The 16810-nt window shown below is 46.6% G+C and overlaps 1 protein-coding gene across 1 annotated transcript; it reads left to right on the forward strand.

Annotated features, from left to right (window-relative positions):
- The first annotated feature begins 1456 nt into the window (after positions 1-1456).
- On the forward strand, positions 1457-7499 carry LOC115325869 (nicotinamide N-methyltransferase-like). Its single transcript, XM_029986567.2, has 3 exons — positions 1457-1586; positions 5723-5936; positions 7067-7499. Exons 1-3 carry the CDS (start codon positions 1457-1459, stop codon positions 7497-7499), a joined length of 777 nt encoding a protein of 258 aa, XP_029842427.1.
- The last annotated feature ends 9311 nt before the right edge of the window (positions 7500-16810 follow it).

Below are 16810 nucleotides of genomic sequence, written 5' to 3' on the forward strand. Positions count from 1 at the left end.
AAGTAACAACGTTTAATTATCTAGAAAGGTTTTAACGACGCAAATTTAGCACTTAAATGTCCACCCAACTAAGGGAATCTATTCTTAAAGGGTAACTGCAAAAAACAAAAAAAGAAGTGTTTTTAAGCGGTCTTATTGGGACAAGCATGTCACAAAACAAATCTTCCGCGAAAAAAACAAACATTTTTTAGCAATATTTACGCCACAGGACGTAATTTAGTCGGAGTCACAATTTCTCCACATTTCAAACTCCCGCTCTTTCTACGCGCGCGGAGTGGCTGTTAGACGTCACCCCGTGACGTATAGCAGCCACTCCGTGACGTATAATACCAACTTTGTGGCGTGCCATTTAAAACGGACGAAAAAGCCGCAAACTAAAAGTAGTCTCGCACAAAAAAAAATGTAAACAATTGTTTTTTCGCGGAAAATTTGTTGTGTGACATGCTTGTCCCAACTAGGCTGTTTAAGATTACACTTTTTTTTCTTTGCAGTTACCCCTTAAGCTAGCCCATAAGGATATTCTCAATATTGACGTAACTGAACACATCTTCTGAAGAGCTAGGGAGATCTAGGGAATTTGCCGATCAAATTCGGGGAAGAAACGACTGAGGAGGTTGGCAACTCAGTGCACATCTTTGTTATCAAACGAACTTTCCGTAACAGATATAGATTATCGCAGATGGAAGCGGACCCAGAAGCTTTAAACAAAAAAAATTAAGATTTGTTTTGTTCTTTTGTTTTTCGAGTTGTCTCCGAACGCTGACAAGACCCTCGTTCCCAATATGCTCAGAGTACGCGATCAAACAATGTTGGACTTAGATAACTACTGTAGCAGCTGCTAGATGGCGTGCGCGCTTTTGAAAAAGGTTACATTGTCCTCAACTTTTTCATCGGTTTATTTTTCTTGTCAGGTTAAAGCACGAAACTTTACCTCTCAACAAAAATCGTAAAAAAAATGAAAGCCGTTAGAGCGCAGTTCTCGAGGAGGAGAAGGGAAGGGTACTGAAGGGAAGGTATACCCCTCCTTCCTCCCCCTCACGACCTCATCCTGTCTGCTACTTCTCCCTCCGAGCGGCGTCGCCGTCACCTCACGAGGGTCACGTGACGCCAGCGGGGTAACGTGACCGTACGGGGGCCACGTGACGTCACCGGTGTCGCGTAACCTCACGGGGGTCACGTGACCCCTGTGAGGTCACGTGACGACGACAATGACGTTATCACGATGATGTCATCGTCATTGTGATTACGTCATCAGTAACGTCATGTGTGACGTCATCGTGATGACGTCATCGGCATCGTCCCTGATGACGTCATCAGTGACGCCACGCGTCCCATAATGCACCGCGCGGTTTCGCCGACGGCGACGGCGACGCCGCTAAAGCCGGAAACGGGCACCTAAGAAACTGTAAAAAAAATAATAACGTCATCGTCGTTGTATTGTTGGAACCGCAGCACCATGAGCAACGAGGAAGTGAGAGAAAAATACATACGGGAATTTCGGCCCAGAGAATACCCGGGGGCAATGAAAGGGATCCCCGACGTGCACTCCTTTTACCAGAAGGAGCTTCACTTCATCTTCAACTCTCGTAAGTACACAGAGCTTCATCTCTGTCGATGTTTCGGTTAACGTCAAGATAAGTTGTAGCTGTAGTAGAAACAAAGCGAACTTGCCGCTCATTCACACAGAAAGCGGATCGGCGTTTGCAAAGCGGTTGCGAACGCAGTTGTATAAAAAGATCCAGTACAATTGCACGCGCATTTGACGTCATCGAGTGCGCGTGCAATTGTTGTGGATCCTTATAGAACCGCGTTCCCAACCGCTTTGCGAACGCGGATCCGCTTCCAGTGTGAATGAGTGGTTACAGTTGTCTGCGGGTTCACATGCGGTGTCTCTCATGTATCTCTCGAACACCGACGCCTATAAGCCTCGTGCACGTGCAGCAGGCACGCGAGGGTAATTTCGTCAAGCTTGCAGTCACTCGTGTTTACATCACGAACAAAAAGCCAGCCATAGGCGTTTTCGCGTGCATGCTCCTCGTGCTGCAGGATTGTCGGTGTTGGTTATTTCTGCTTGGCGCTACAGTGAAACTGGTATAGACCTTTCCAATGTTTACAAATCCACAGCTCAGCGTGCGATCTCCACAGCTCAGCACGCGCGTGTGCGTCGCTTCGGAAAGCGAGCAAATCACGCGCGATACGCACGAACACTGAAAATGAAACCGGCCAGCAGCCCTTTTCTGGAAAGGTCTATACTTTGTCTCACCTTAGCATGGACTAGCTGCGAAAGCTGCGAAAGCACGAGCGGCTAGCCTTGACTGCCTTGACCGGAGCACTCGCTGCACGGGCGCTGATGCAGCCGTTCATCCAAAGCAACCAGCTCGCGCTTTTAGCATGCACGGCTAACAATAGTCCATGCTAAGCTGAGACGAAGTATACATTCGATAACACTAATCATATTGTTTGTCGTTCTTTCTTCTCCATTTAATAAAACAAGAAAAGCCCGCTCAGATTTCAAGATTGTCCTGTAGCGACCGTCCCGTGGCATAGAGGACGGCACTAGGCTCCGCCTCCAGCACGTAATTGTTAACTTTCGCCGTGCTTTGGCTGCCCCTGTGACGATCCCCAACTTTCGTGCACACCAACGCCTCGGCGCAGGCACTAAAATCAGAATTTCAATTGAACAACAACAAACGTCACAATGTTCCTCGGGAATATTTTAGATGACAATCATAAAATATTAATAACCAGTAATTAAAACTTGGACGCGTATAAATTTTATTCTATGGCCCTCCAATTTCTTTTGTTTTTTCGAGGTGAATAATATGGGTTTTGCTTTTCTTTTCTTTTTTTGACGAAAGATTTTAATGCTCCCGAGTACTGTAGTTGCTTGGGCATCATATAACTTAAAAATCAATTATAATTTGGTAGTTTAAAAAGCGTTTTGGGACACGGAATGTCCCAGAAATTTGGCCATGTAATAAAAGGCCGGCAGACCGCGCTCCAGATGGAGTACCCACTGAGGTCTTGACGTGTTACCGACTATAAGCGTCGAGATGTTTCGGTGGCCCCCTCTTACGCCCGAGTCCCACTAGAACGACAAACAAGAAAAAGCCGACATCGACAAACCTCAAGCATGTGCAGACGAGAGCCTGCCAGAAGTACCAAGGTACTTCTGGCAGGCTCTCGTCTCCCGGGCTTGCTTCCCGAGCCTGACTTTGGGTCCTTCACGTGCATGCTGAACGTGTTGGAGGCTTGTCGGTGTCGGCTGTTTCTGCTTCTCGCTCTAGAAAGACTAGGGCATTATGGTTTCCATTCCTGACAGCGTGATCGGAAGTTTCCTTTATATCGCGTCAAAAACCAGCCAGCGCCTGCGCTGGCTGGTTTTTGCCGCGATATAAAGGAAACTTATATCGCAACTTTTGACGATATGAAGGTTTTTGACGCGACAAAACCAGCCTGCGCCGCTGGCTGGTTTTGGGGCTTCCGCGGTGTCGGCCACGACTCACTATAGGGATTTCCCAGTCCTCCTTCTTTTCCTTTATTTTTTTTTTTTCTCCTTTTGGTGCTGCAGGCCTCTGGCATGGACCCTCGGTCTTTCTGCTCTCACCGGCATCTCTTTTTGAGTGCAAATAAATATTATCAATTATATTATCAAAAAAAAAAAAACGATTCCTCGCTACTTATCAGCAGTAGCACACTACAAGTTACGTGGGTCTGTTTAAAAATCACGGCGGAAGCATAAAGGTATCTCAGTTTAAACTCTCACCGTCAACGTTGAGAGTCTGACATTTTGATATCAACGTTACAATTTTGTTGTCTTCGTCCGGTTTTTTTTTTTTTTTATTGTTCTCCATCTCAGGGTGTACAAGATTCCTTACCAGCTCGTCTGCACTCTATCACTGCTGACATTGTTCTTATCTTTGTCGATAAAAGCGAAATTAATAATAAAAATTGACATTATAGTGGCACAGACAGATGCGCTAGGTTCGCAATGCTGGCTATCACGATCGCCAGCCTCTGCCAGCGCTCGTGGCTTGGGAGCCAGGGTAATAAAGAGAAAGAAGTTGACTCGAACCAAAGCTGTGGTTCGGACGCCTGCCTTTTTCCGCCGACATCATAGTGAGCCTCTGACCAATGCGAATGCCAAACTAAGCAACACCTTTGATCGTGCACCTTGCCAATAGACATGGCAAGCTTAGCTCCACGAAAAAATGAGAAAGCAGAAAAGGAAATAGAGAGGAAGCCGGAACGCTTCGAGAAGACTTCGCGAGTCGCCAGAAGCTTGCGGAAAACGCAAGGTGAAAAGAGTGGTAGAAAAGGAGCACCTGGCGACGCTTTGAAAAGACACGGCGGCAAGCGTCAGCAATACCGAAACTGAACGTAAAGACAAACACCGGTTATTACTGCGATAGTTGTTAGTGGGACCCTTCGCGGGTTTCGCGCCACAGACCGCGCTCCATATCGACGCGGGCCATTTTCGGCACTCGGCCAAAGGTATCCGCATTGACGACAGGCCGCCGACACCCTGTCGCCCATCACGTCCCCTGTTACCTGGCTGTCACGTCAGCTGATGCCATGACGTGACATTGTCATCTCAAGTCACGTTGTCTGCAGTGACGCCAAGGGACTCGACGTCGGATGACACTGAGTCATTTAATGTCATGACGTCACGTGACATTCAGACGTCAGTTGACAACACGTCATCACGTGACTGCACCATAACGGCACGTAGAAACATAAACATGAGACTGCTGCTAATGGAAACAATAAAAACATAATGTTTTCGCAAACTGTGTTAGGAAGGTTCTCGGGTGATAAAACCAATAAAGCTATCTGGGTGTTAAGCCGGCAAAACCACGGGCGTGAGATTAGCTGGAGCTATACATTAGAAACTTGAGTGCGCGATTTCGGAAGTGTTCTTCAGTGACCAAAAGGCGGTGTTAGTTTACGTCCAATAACGTTGTATAAGACGTTCGGGCAACCGTACCAACGACATGAAACGGCTCACCAATACATATGCCGTTCCGTCGTTCAATTGAAATTCTAACTTGGGCGCGCGATTTGGGATGTGTTCTTCAATTACCGCAAGACAGTCCTAGTTTGTGTCCAATAAAATTTTTTAACCGACTCACAATGAACCCTTATCGGTTCCAAAAAACGGCATGGAGATTTCGTTCTGTGAGTTACTTGATTTAATATACGAAACGTCTATGCGGACTCAATAGTGCGCGATCACACCTCTGCCGTTCATTCAGTTCATCTCTTCCGAAATGACACCTTCTGCGACGTCCCACCTGCAGCTGTCGCAGTGTTTCACATTACGGGTTGCGCAAGTGCCATAACGTTTTGGTTATTTATGGCTCAGCTGTTGTCTTGTCTTTCGTCCCCGTGATTTTCACATCCCACAAACGTCTCCAATTCATGTAGAATTTGATTTACTTTGGCTTCACGATATATCGTAGCTCTCTAAAATTTATAGGGAGTAAAGGCCGGTTCTCACATGCAGCGAAGCGCTGATGTAGCGATCCTCACGTGCCATCAGCTACTTGTCGTCTGCCATGAGCAACAGTTTTGACGGCGCAATACAAAGCTGGTGAACGCTCCCGTCAGGACGCGCTTAGCGCGAGGTCATCGCTATGCTTGTAGCGCTCCGCTGCATGTGTGAACAGGCCTTAAGATCTTTGCGAGCCTTCGAGTAGTTCAGTGAGATCAATTTTTACAGCTATGTCCGACTCCTGGCGAACGCTTCTGGACGTTGGGTGTGGGCCCACTGTTGCCAACGTCTTCCCGGCGACAAGAAAGAAGATTCAGAGCATTGTCTTCAGTGACTTGGTGCCCAGAAACCGAGAGGAAGTAGAAAAGTGGATTCGAAGGGCTTCGGAAGCCATGGACTGGTCCTTCATGAGCGAACCACTGGCCATCTTGGAAGGATGCAAGTGAGAAGGGGTTTTAACAGATCTGTAGGCTTGCAGCGAGCTAATAACAGGGAGGTTCCTTTAGCCGCAGCTCCAAATACATCTTACAAAAGAACGTCTCCACTCTCTGTCTCATACGTCTTGTATGATGGTTCAATCCTGTTGGTCATACCGCAACCGTCAGCAGACATGTTCCAAACATAGACGTATATATGAAGCAAACATGGCTCGGACACACATTAGACGTGTCCACAGACAATGTTGTCGTCATGTCTACAACGAATTCCTTTTTTTTTTAATGATGTGCGAGAAAGGTGACTCCGGCTTTTGTCTTTATATTCTAAAATTACACCCCATTTGGACTTTTTTTTGTGCGCTGATATTCGTTGTTGGCGAGGTAAACGCAGCAGATTAGATGCGTGTTTCATGTTCATCGCCGACGGCTCAATTTATCGGGAAATCAGACTGCCAAGAGACGTTCCAAGGCCGCATGAACACCCTCCGCTAAATTCGCCGGTTCGAAAAGTCCGCTGCATTTTAAACGCGGCGGTAACTGCTCGCAGCAGTGTGCAGCATCTCGGCTGTCGCCGCCGTTCATTCGATGCACACTCCGAGGAACCGGAACCTTTTTCTTACTCTGGTCAGTTACAATTGAAGAAAGGCAGGGGCGTGGCCTATTATGTTAATGCTTCTTGTTTGTGATTTGCCCGTCGGCGTTCTATCGCCTAATGCCGCAACCCAATTGGCTGCCGCGCGATAATGGCATGTGTAGAACTCGCCACGCTCCGCGTTTGTTAAGTTATCGGGGACTCTAAACACTCTAAAAAATGTCTATGCGTTTACTTTCACGCACACCACTCGGAGAGCCAATCACCGCAACTTACGGAGGCAGCTCACCGAATGGCAATGCGGAAACATATGCTTAGCCCAAAAAACGCAGTCTGAGTTGTGACATTAAGCAATGCAAAACGTCACGCTTGCATTGCTTAATGTCACAACTCAGACTGCGTTTTTTCGTCTAAACATATGCTTCGGCATCGTCATTCGCTGAGCTGCCTCCGTAAGTTGCCGCGATTGGCTCTCCGAGTGGAGTGCGTGAAAGTAGACGCACAGACTTTTTTTAGAGTGAAAGCAACACCCACTTAACGCAGGAACGTAAAGAACGGAGCCAGGGACATCGAAGAAAGGACACGCGCAGCCGCCAAGAAAGTGATCCCCTGCGACGTCCTGGACCCTAATGTCCTCCCCGAAGAACACAAGGAAGCCTTCGACGTCGTCCTTTCCAGCCTTTGCCTCGAGGCGGCGAGTCGGGATGAAAGCACCTACCGGGCAGTCACTCGGAACGTCTCAAGCCTGATTCGCCAGGGAGGGCACCTGATACTGTGCGGCATTGCAGGATCGATCGAGTACACCGTCGGCGATGCTACGTTCCCGGACCTTGGCCTGACTAAGGCCATGGTAGAAAATGCGCTAAGTGGATCGGGGATCGAGGTGAAACGCTGGAGCTCGCTTGACAAGCCCATGTCTTCGGACAGCCCGAAATATTGGGATTTCGCGTTCGTCGTCCTAGCCGAAAAGCTTTAGAGGGAACATGAAGCGGAATCTGATGGCGAGAAGGCTGTCGAGATTTCAGATAAGGCTTAATTCAGATTATAGCAACAATGATTTCCGGCACCCAGATGGCTGTAGTATCGTTCCTCTAAGCGTAGCTGTATTTTGTGGCTCTACGTTGAAACTCCGATGAGCGCCACTAAGCGGATTATTTGGCGGAAAGAGAGTGGAATTTTTCCGACTGACATGTAATGGCTCATTTCGTTCATTTGGGGCGAAATGGGGCAGTTAAGGAGGAAGGAAGATGTGCTCTGTGTCTCCAGAATCTTTTGCGCCGAAAGCAGCGCGTATTAACGCAAATAAACGATTATGCTGTCGACAAACTTGAAGCCTTTTTTCTGAACATTATGGCCAGCTATTGTGAAATAAAATTGTTTCGTGGACTCTTGAGCTCTTATTTTTTTCCCTCGACTTCACTCCTCTAGCTCTTCCGCCTATAATGCACTTGGATACAAGCGAGGGCCGCATCCACCATTCACGAAAAAATGTGTTTTCGATCAATCTTCAACTTAGAGCAATCCTTTTTGTGGTCCAATGCTGTCTGGCATTTAACTCCTTTGGGAACTATGATCTCGGCCGTGGCCTCCGCAGCGCGGCGCCAAACGGGCAACGAGCATAGTTTTAGTCAGCACGAGTACCGTCTGCCTCGCTCGGGAAATGACACCGTATATATTGCCCGAGACAGGTCTTTCTTTATAGAGTGCAGCTCTTAGGCGCCCGTTTCCGGCTTGAGCGGCGTCGCCGTCGACGTCGCCGTCGGCGTAACCGTGGGGCCCCGCAAGGTCACGTGACCCCCGCAAGGTAACGTGACCCCGGTGCCGTCATGTGACCCCCGTGAGGCTATGTGACGCGGTGGCGTCACGCGACCCCGGTGATGTCACGTGACCCCCGTGAGGTGACGTGACCTTACGGGAGTCACGGATTCCGGCGACGTCGCGTGACCCCCCTGAGGTCACGTGACCCCGGTGACGTCACGTGATCCCCGTGAGGTCACGTGACTTCCGTAAGGGCACGTGATTCCGGTGACGCTACGTGACTTCCGCAAGGTCACGTGACCCCGGTGACTTCACTTGACCCCTGTGAGGTCACGAGGGTCACGTGACGTCACGAGGGTCACGTGATCTCGCGGCTATACGCCGACGGCGACGGCGAGGCCGCTGGGAAGGAGTAGTAGCAGGCAGTATGAGGAGGTGAGGAGGAGGGTTATACACATGTATTCAGTGTAAGTTTAATTTAAACACATCGTTAATTCGAAGCGCTAAAAATTAAATTACCCAACCAAAAAGGCAATATTTGCACTCATTTTTGTAATTTATTGTTCTGCTCTTTTTTTTTATATTTTAGTTCCATGCTCGTTGCATACGACTTTAGAGAAGAGTGCCCAAAATAGTATTTTTAGCTGTATTTGAAATACTCAATTCCAGGTATTTAGGTACAGGTGACAAACACATTCCCAATATGTAATTAAATGCTAAATACTAAATAATTCAAAGCATTTCGAATACGCATTTCAAATACTTGTATTTAAAATGATGCCCATCTCTGCCATATCGACCTATTTTTTTGGGCGTTCATCAGCATCCTACGGGCATTCGTGTAACACCCTAAGGGTGTTCGCTCTGAAACAAGCTGATTGCACCCTTAAAGAGCGTAATCAGCTTGTCCCAGGGCTAACGTTAGAAGGGCACGTTGCCCCTGACAACTCATCTGAGAAGTAGTATTACACCTTTGAAAAGTTTAAAACGTTTCGTTAATTTCTGGTTCCTGAGAACTTATAAGAAAATTTAAAAAAAAATGAGGACGTGGCGAGTTTTAAGAACATTATTATTGCTCCACACAGTCCACAGCCAGTAAGTGTGCGGAATTTTCTAAATAGGAACGTCGAAAAAGGTACCGCTAAGCAAGAAGCCTGAACATGACAATACACGCCCTGCGTTTCTTTAAGTGTGAGTGACTATAAGAGTCACTCACACTTAAAGACATAGCCACTCACATTTACTGCGGGTGGCTATGTTACGTTCTGCTAAATTTATAATATGCCCAAGCCATGAGTCAAGGACTCCTTCAAAGCAAACAATAGACAGAAGTTTGACAGGGGAAATAATTATTAAAATAAGACGACCAACCAATCCCTAAACCAGGGGCCCAACGTTTCGAAGCCTGTTCGGCTTCTTCTTCAGGGGAGTTTATAGATGAAAAGAGCCACAATCTTCTTTTGTGGCTCTTTTCATCGTTGTTTTCTACAAAATAAGTGAGGTAAAGCTAAACAACATCTTCTTTTGTATCTATGTCGGTGACAAATGCGCACTATCCCTTCTGCTCCCTCTATGGCAGGGGGGGATCGGTGGCCGAGTGGGCTAAAGCGCACACAGCTCGACGCGCGTGGAGCGAAAGCTCGCGCTGCAGAACCCAGGGATCCTGGGTTCGAGCCCCACCCCTGCCCGTTTCGATCTGGATGAGCATCATACCGGCGTGCGGTCGTGTATCACTACTGCGTGGTGCACGTTAAAGACCCCAGGCTAGCGGTTGTACTGCACTGGCTAAATTGCTCATCTACAGTGTAAACCAGTGTCGCCCCTACTGGCAGACCGACCTTACGCTGTATAAATCACTCAAACGTCCAATTTGACTTTTGACTTTCCCTCTATGGCTGTTTTTTTATGACACCTGGTGGAGCCCGTTCACATACACAGATGGCAGTGCGCCTACAGCCCTATTAATGTTTGTTCGCGTGGTCTGAATGTGCCAAGATTCAAGGAAGAGCCTCCGGTAGGGGTTAGTCTCAATGTCCAAGATGCGCCTGTGAAGAAAGTCAATGCGGTGGTCATTTTTTTTTTTTTCAGTGTTCAGCACCCGCGCTGCGCTCTTGATCGAAGTTGCGCGCGTTAACCTTGTGTTGACGAATCCGTTTATGATAGTTCTTTTTTTCGCCGATATAGGAGGACGGGAACTCCGCGGAGGGAATCTGGTACACCAAACCTTGATCTTTTTTTTAGGATGCCGATCTTTCGGTCGTAGCATAAAGCGTCGAAGGGTTGAAATTGGGTTAAGGGCCATCAGAATGTCCTCCTTCGCTAGCACCCGTGCCAGAGCTTCCCTTGTTCCCTCGATGTAAGGGACGCTGATGTGCGTGATTGGCCGGCGAATTGCGGATCAACCTGCGGCTGGCGGTGTTGTCTACTTCGGTTCTCAGGACGGGTAATGCGGTGTACAAAGCTGCCCATGCATCCATCATGGCATGCGATGTCAAGCACCACAGGAATGGATGCAGGAAGCGATTTAAAAAAGGGTGGCTACAAAAAAAGACCACAAACGACGATTCCCGCAGGTTTTTTTTTTTTTTTTTGTGGCGAGTTCAAACAATCAGAGAGAACATCTGGCAGCGATACAGGAAAGAAACCAGGGTGCGCGGCAAATAGAGTTCATACGTTGAATTATACTTCGCATCATCGAACGCTACGATCGGAGTGCCCTAAAGGTTTGATACTTTGGGTGGCTGCATCCTGTTTTGCTAAAGATATATGGCGTATTGTACGGGTCTTCGACTGTTTCCGGCCAACTAAATAGCTGGGTAACTGTATTTATTTTTATTTATATATAAACTGAAAAAAAAAATATAGACGCTCTAAGGCAGCTATGCATGGGCTCTGCCATGACCGGCCTTCAGTTTTTGTTTCCTCTTATTCCGTTCGCTTCACTTCGTTATTCCCTCAGTAGGACAAGTTATTGCCTCTTTAGGTGCTACTGCGTCCTACTCAGTAGCATAGTCCTTTGTGAAGGCTCGTAAAGGCCCGCTTCAGTGGCTCGGCATCTCGGTAAGTCAAGTGAACGTCGGTAACGGCGGTTCGATTTGGCGCGTGTTTAAAACGTCTAAAGCCACCTTCAAAACGACCCTACGACCTGTAAAAATATTGGACAACAACACATATTTTCGGAAACCAATGTTACTCTTTTAATTTAAGAATACTCAGTTTATTTACGCCTGAAACATCTTAGATGGTTACAAATCATTGACTAGGGATTTTGGAGTTAGTTCGCCAAGTTGCCCGAGTTCTTTGCCGCGCCTAGCCAAAACTTTGTTAATACCAAACCAAGATGAATATTTTTAACGTAATGGAAAAGAGAACCCCAAGCGTTACACCACACTGTTATGCACAGTTCAACCTGTCGTGTTTGTTTGCTCGCTGATCGTCTTCGTCGTTTGAGCTGTTTTCATCATGTATTCCGTTTACCGACTCGCCCAATTGATACCGTAAGTGATGACGTCACAGCATGGCGCTTCGCTCCAAACAAACAGTTACTGGGGCCGTTGTAATGGACAAATGCATAGGCGCTCGATGAGAGGTAAGAAATTGTCTGAAGAAAAACTAAATTATTTTTTGTGAGCATTCTGTCTTCTCAAAATATAATCATTAAAACTTGTTCTATCGTCTCAGTACCATAAAGCGATCACAAAAGCCAACAATAAATTTTCACCACCGGGATTGCCCGGGGACAAATCCAGAACTCCGCGTTTATTTTATTTATTTATTTTTTTTTTTTTTGGGGGGGGGGGGGGGGTGGGCAGAAAATTTGTAAGGATGCTATTCTCCCATTCTTTCGTATGCACCGGGGGGTCCACCTATGTGAAATTGCCCTCCGATAAGGGGGGAGGGGGCGGTCGACTTTGTTTGGGGTGGGGGGGGGGGGGGTGGCTTCCCCCCTCCCCCTTGGATCCGCCCCTGGGTTTGCCTCACTAGCAGAGAACAGAGTGACTTCGCGGGTTCGGTGGTTCTTTCTGAGGGAGCAAGCGACCTCGTTGAATGAGGTTGGAGACGATCGACGAAACTCCTATTCTCGGGGTCAACTTGCGTGGGATCTTTGGAAGCGAAGAGTGCCCGACACAGCTTTTACAGGCGCTCGAGGTGCACGAACGCCTTCCCGTGGAGCTCGCTTTCGCAATATTTGAAAAGGTGAAAAACACCGTGAATCAGCCGAATTGGCCGAATCACGTACGACGACGACGTTGAGCGCGTATCAAGGTCCAAGTGCAGGACTGCCCACGCTTTAAGGATTTCTGACAACACAGTTGCTTCAATGCCCATCAGTGTGATCAAATGAACTTTCCCTAACATATACAAATTATCGCACATGGAAACGGATCCACAAGCGCAAAACAGAAAATAAATATTTTCAGTTTTCCGAGTCGTCTCGGAACGGTGACGAGACCTTCGTGCCCAATGTGTGTACGCGATCAAACAATGGCCGACCCAGATAACTAGTGTAGCAGCTAGCTGCTAGATGGCGTGCGTACTTTTGAGAGAGGTTATATTATCCATAACTATTTCATCTTCTTTATATCTCTCGTCAGGTCAAAGTACAGAACTTTGCCTTTTGACGAAAGTCTTGGAAAAACAAAAACAAGTCATCGTCGTTGTATTGTTGGAACCACAGCGCCATGAGCAACGAGGAGGTGAGAGAAAAATACATACGGGAATTCCGGCCCAGAGAATACCCGGAGGCAATGAAAGGGATCCCCGACGTGCACTCCTTTTACCAGAAGGAGCTTCACTTCATCTTCAACTCTCGTAAGTACACAGAGCTCCATCTCTCCCCAAGTTTCGGTTAACGTCAAGATGAGTTGTAGCTGTAGTAGAAACAAAGCGAACTTGCAGTTCTCTGTGAGTTCTCATGCGGCCTCTCTCATGTTCCTCTCGAACACCGACACCGATAAGCCTCGTGCACGTGCAGCAAGCACGCGAGGGTAATTGTGTCCTGCATGCAGTCCCTTCTATTTACTTCAAGAACATCGAGAGACTGCTCGCGAGTCATAGGCGCCTTTGCGTGCATGCTGCACGTGCTGGAGGCTTGTCGGTGTTGGTTGTTTCTGTTTGGCGCTACAGTGAAACTCGTGCATTCGAGAACGCTAATCATGTTGTTTGTCGTTCTTTTTTCTCCATTTAATAAAAAAAAATATATCGCATTCCAACAAAAGCCCGCTCAGATTTCAAGGTTGTCCTGTAGCGACCGTCTCGTGGCACTGAGGACGGCACTAGGCTCCGCGTCCAGCAGGCAATTGTTAACTTTCGCCGTGCTTTGGCCAGAGTGTCGAACCGAAATTTTTATCGGTTCCGGTTCGGGTTCACGGCTTTCGGTTCGGTTCCGGTTCAGTTCCGGGGATCAAAAAATAACGGTTCAAACCGGTTCGAACCGGTTCGAACCGGTTTGAACCGCTAAATTGGGAATATATTTTTCGCGTTGTACTGGCAATATACATTATTTACGCCGTGAAACGATTAACTATATAGTTTCTTCGATCGTCCGTGCAATTTACTTTTGTTTTTAGGTACCAAAATATTAAATTCAGTTATTTAATTTCGACGCAAGAGTAGAAAAAAATCTGAATTAGCATACACAACGTGTTCATACGACTCCACATCCCTTTGTTTACCAGTCACATATATTTTACCCGAATCAAAATGTTTAAGTACAAGAGTAAAGAGTTGAGCTGGTTGGTACATACCTGTAAATAGATCAGCTACAATTTTAAAACTATACTGTATTTTATTATGCTTTCTTTGTGTTTAAGTGAAATTCTAAAGCTCGAGCTGATCTATTTACACGGTATAAAATGTTGTCGCAAATTGTGGTAGGTCGCCTAAAATACCCGTGATTGGTACAACTTTGTGTCGAACTTTGTGTCGCAGTGTTAAAAATGATATCGTGATTGCGTCCTTGAACTAAGGAATTACATCACATAAAATTATGAAATAAGCACCTCATGCTCATGCTAAATATGAAATAAGGTTCACGAAATACACTTCACAATATATATGTATATGATGACGACACAACAGAGCTAAAAGCAATGAAATTCTCAGAATGTAACAATGCTTTCAGTCTATATTTTTATAGAAACACAGAGCGGCAGTCCAAATGCCTGTTGTTCTAACCAAACATTGTTTACACTCAGCACCGCATGCATGCCACTAATCATGCAGCAAGAAGTAATCGCAATTGTTCACTCTAATCTATACGCACCTTCGCACTCAGATCGAATCTGGCCCAAAATAGCGCTTGCCCAAGTGAACATTTTCTTATGCAGAATAAGCTGGCATAGCCCGGTTGTTGAGGTTTGTTCTTGACAAGATGCCGGTCAATTTAATTTGCAAATGAGCATCACCTCTGCTAACGGATGATTTTAACGTTAAGGAGCTCATGTCGCTGAAAAGCCGATGTCGGTGGCGTGACTGGAAAATCATGATTGGTCGATAGGTTCATGACGTCAGAGCTACATACCCTCGCGCAATAATTTCAAGCAACCCACAATGTTCACGTGAAACGTGACATCACGCGTGGAATGAGAGTGATTAAAACATGACATGTAATGCGAATTAAAGGTCACCGTATGTCTCAAATGATTTCACTTTTAAAAGTAATTATTGAGCCTTAAAAAAAAAATTAAGAATGTTAGGAGGGATTCGAACCCACGACCCTTTAGTTGCGAGTCAGACGCTTTTCACTAGGAACGGCGCGAGCGTCTGCACGACGAAAACGTGCTTTTTGGTGAGAGCGTTTTTGCAAGCAAAGTAGTTTCCGGAGTCACGCTTTTTGGTCTGCACCAAAGATGCTGGGAAGAGGAACCTTTACAACACAGTATGTTTTTAAAACTCCACCCCCCCCCCCCCCCCCACACACACACGCACTTCTTTATACAGCGGAGCTGTTAAGGGTTAGTTTTCCCAGTGTCGTGTCCGTCAGCAAATAAATGATGACACTAAACTCTGGAAAGCTACCGCCATCTATAAATGACGACGGCAACCAGAGAACCGGCTTGCCGGTTGTCTGGTTGCCGCTGTCGCGCATAGATGGCGGCAACCTCTCCAGCCTTTCCACTCTGGCTTGCCGACTTGCGGCAGGCCATTACTTCATTCCCACCATGGTACAGCATCGCTGGTCTTCCTTTTACACCAGAGTGGAAAGGCTAAATGTATACCTGAGGAATTGCCTCCTCCGTTGGTGTGTGTTCATTCGACAATTTTATTTGACACTTGTTAACCGCAACCCTTCATTGCTTTTATTTTGCACCCCGTGAAGTTTAGATGGGTCACAAAACGACTTCGGGTTGGAATCTTCATGACTTTTCCGAGGCGTACTGTTCCTCTGGCCCAAGTATACTCGCACAGGCCGCCACTAATTCAGACGCTTTTCTGTCGCGGTGAAATTGCGAGGATAAGAGGGGACTATTTCTTTTAGTCTTGCCTTCCCAAAGATTGATGTCGTAATTGTGGGATCAAAACCACCCGCCTGACGACAGTCGAGCGCGGCTCATGGATTGGACAGGAGGACTGCGTGAGCACCGTACATCGGCTCGTAACAATCAATGTCTTGGCAGACACTTGGGTAGAGGCTCGTGTCCAACCACTGTGGTAATAAGAATAGCCGAACTCTAACAATGCCTGGAGCTGAGCACGCGTTTTCTTCCTTTAAAACTCCAGCTCGGGGGTATTATTAACGTTGACGGCATAAGATAGGCACCAGGCCACGTGGCCGCTTCTGGCTCCGAGTTGAGGGGATGAACGATGCTCATATTTCTCGAATTCTTTGGCGACTGCCATTGCCTAGAAAAAATACCAAAGCCAAGTTCAAGCAGTTACTAACGTTAGGGAGTGATCCTGAGCAGTATTTAGTGATGTATAGAAATATTTTTAAAGCTCCTTTAAGCAAAGTACAGAGGGAGTCGAAACTTGAGCAATAACTTGAGAACGACGCTCGCGTGAGACTTACAGCGACTGCCAACGTTTGGCTGCCTCTCTGAGGTCACTAAAATATCCTCTTTATTTTTTTTTTTTGTATTTCTTCCGTACACACGTGTAGTTCTATGTAACGTCATATCAATAAGTCGCATTAGGTAATTTCAGTGCTTCTATTCTCAGGGACATATTTCGGATGCAGTTCAGCAAAAACGAAAAGATATTTGGGTGTCTCAATAATAAAAAATGGGTCTTGCAACATTTTTTTTTGTACTTTCAATAAATAGTGTTAAGAAATAACCCCTAACGTTGATAGCTTGAGGAAACATCCATTTGTTTTCCCCTAATAGCAGATGTACAAAAAATTAAGGAAAGAGACAGCTGTCGATATCTCCTCAACTTGCAATTTAAACAAGCGGCCACGTGATCTGATACCGCCAGTGTTCATCACAGTCATGCTCTAGGCAGCTAGGGTTTGGAAAGCAAAAGCTTGGGCTGAGCTTCAGATATTGTTAAAGTAGGGCTATTATCATATTTATTTGACATGAGCCG

The sequence above is a fragment of the Ixodes scapularis genome, unplaced genomic scaffold, assembly GCF_016920785.2.
Source record: "Ixodes scapularis isolate PalLabHiFi unplaced genomic scaffold, ASM1692078v2 PGA_scaffold1__304_contigs__length_218370807, whole genome shotgun sequence".
NCBI lineage: Eukaryota > Metazoa > Arthropoda > Arachnida > Ixodida > Ixodidae > Ixodes > Ixodes scapularis.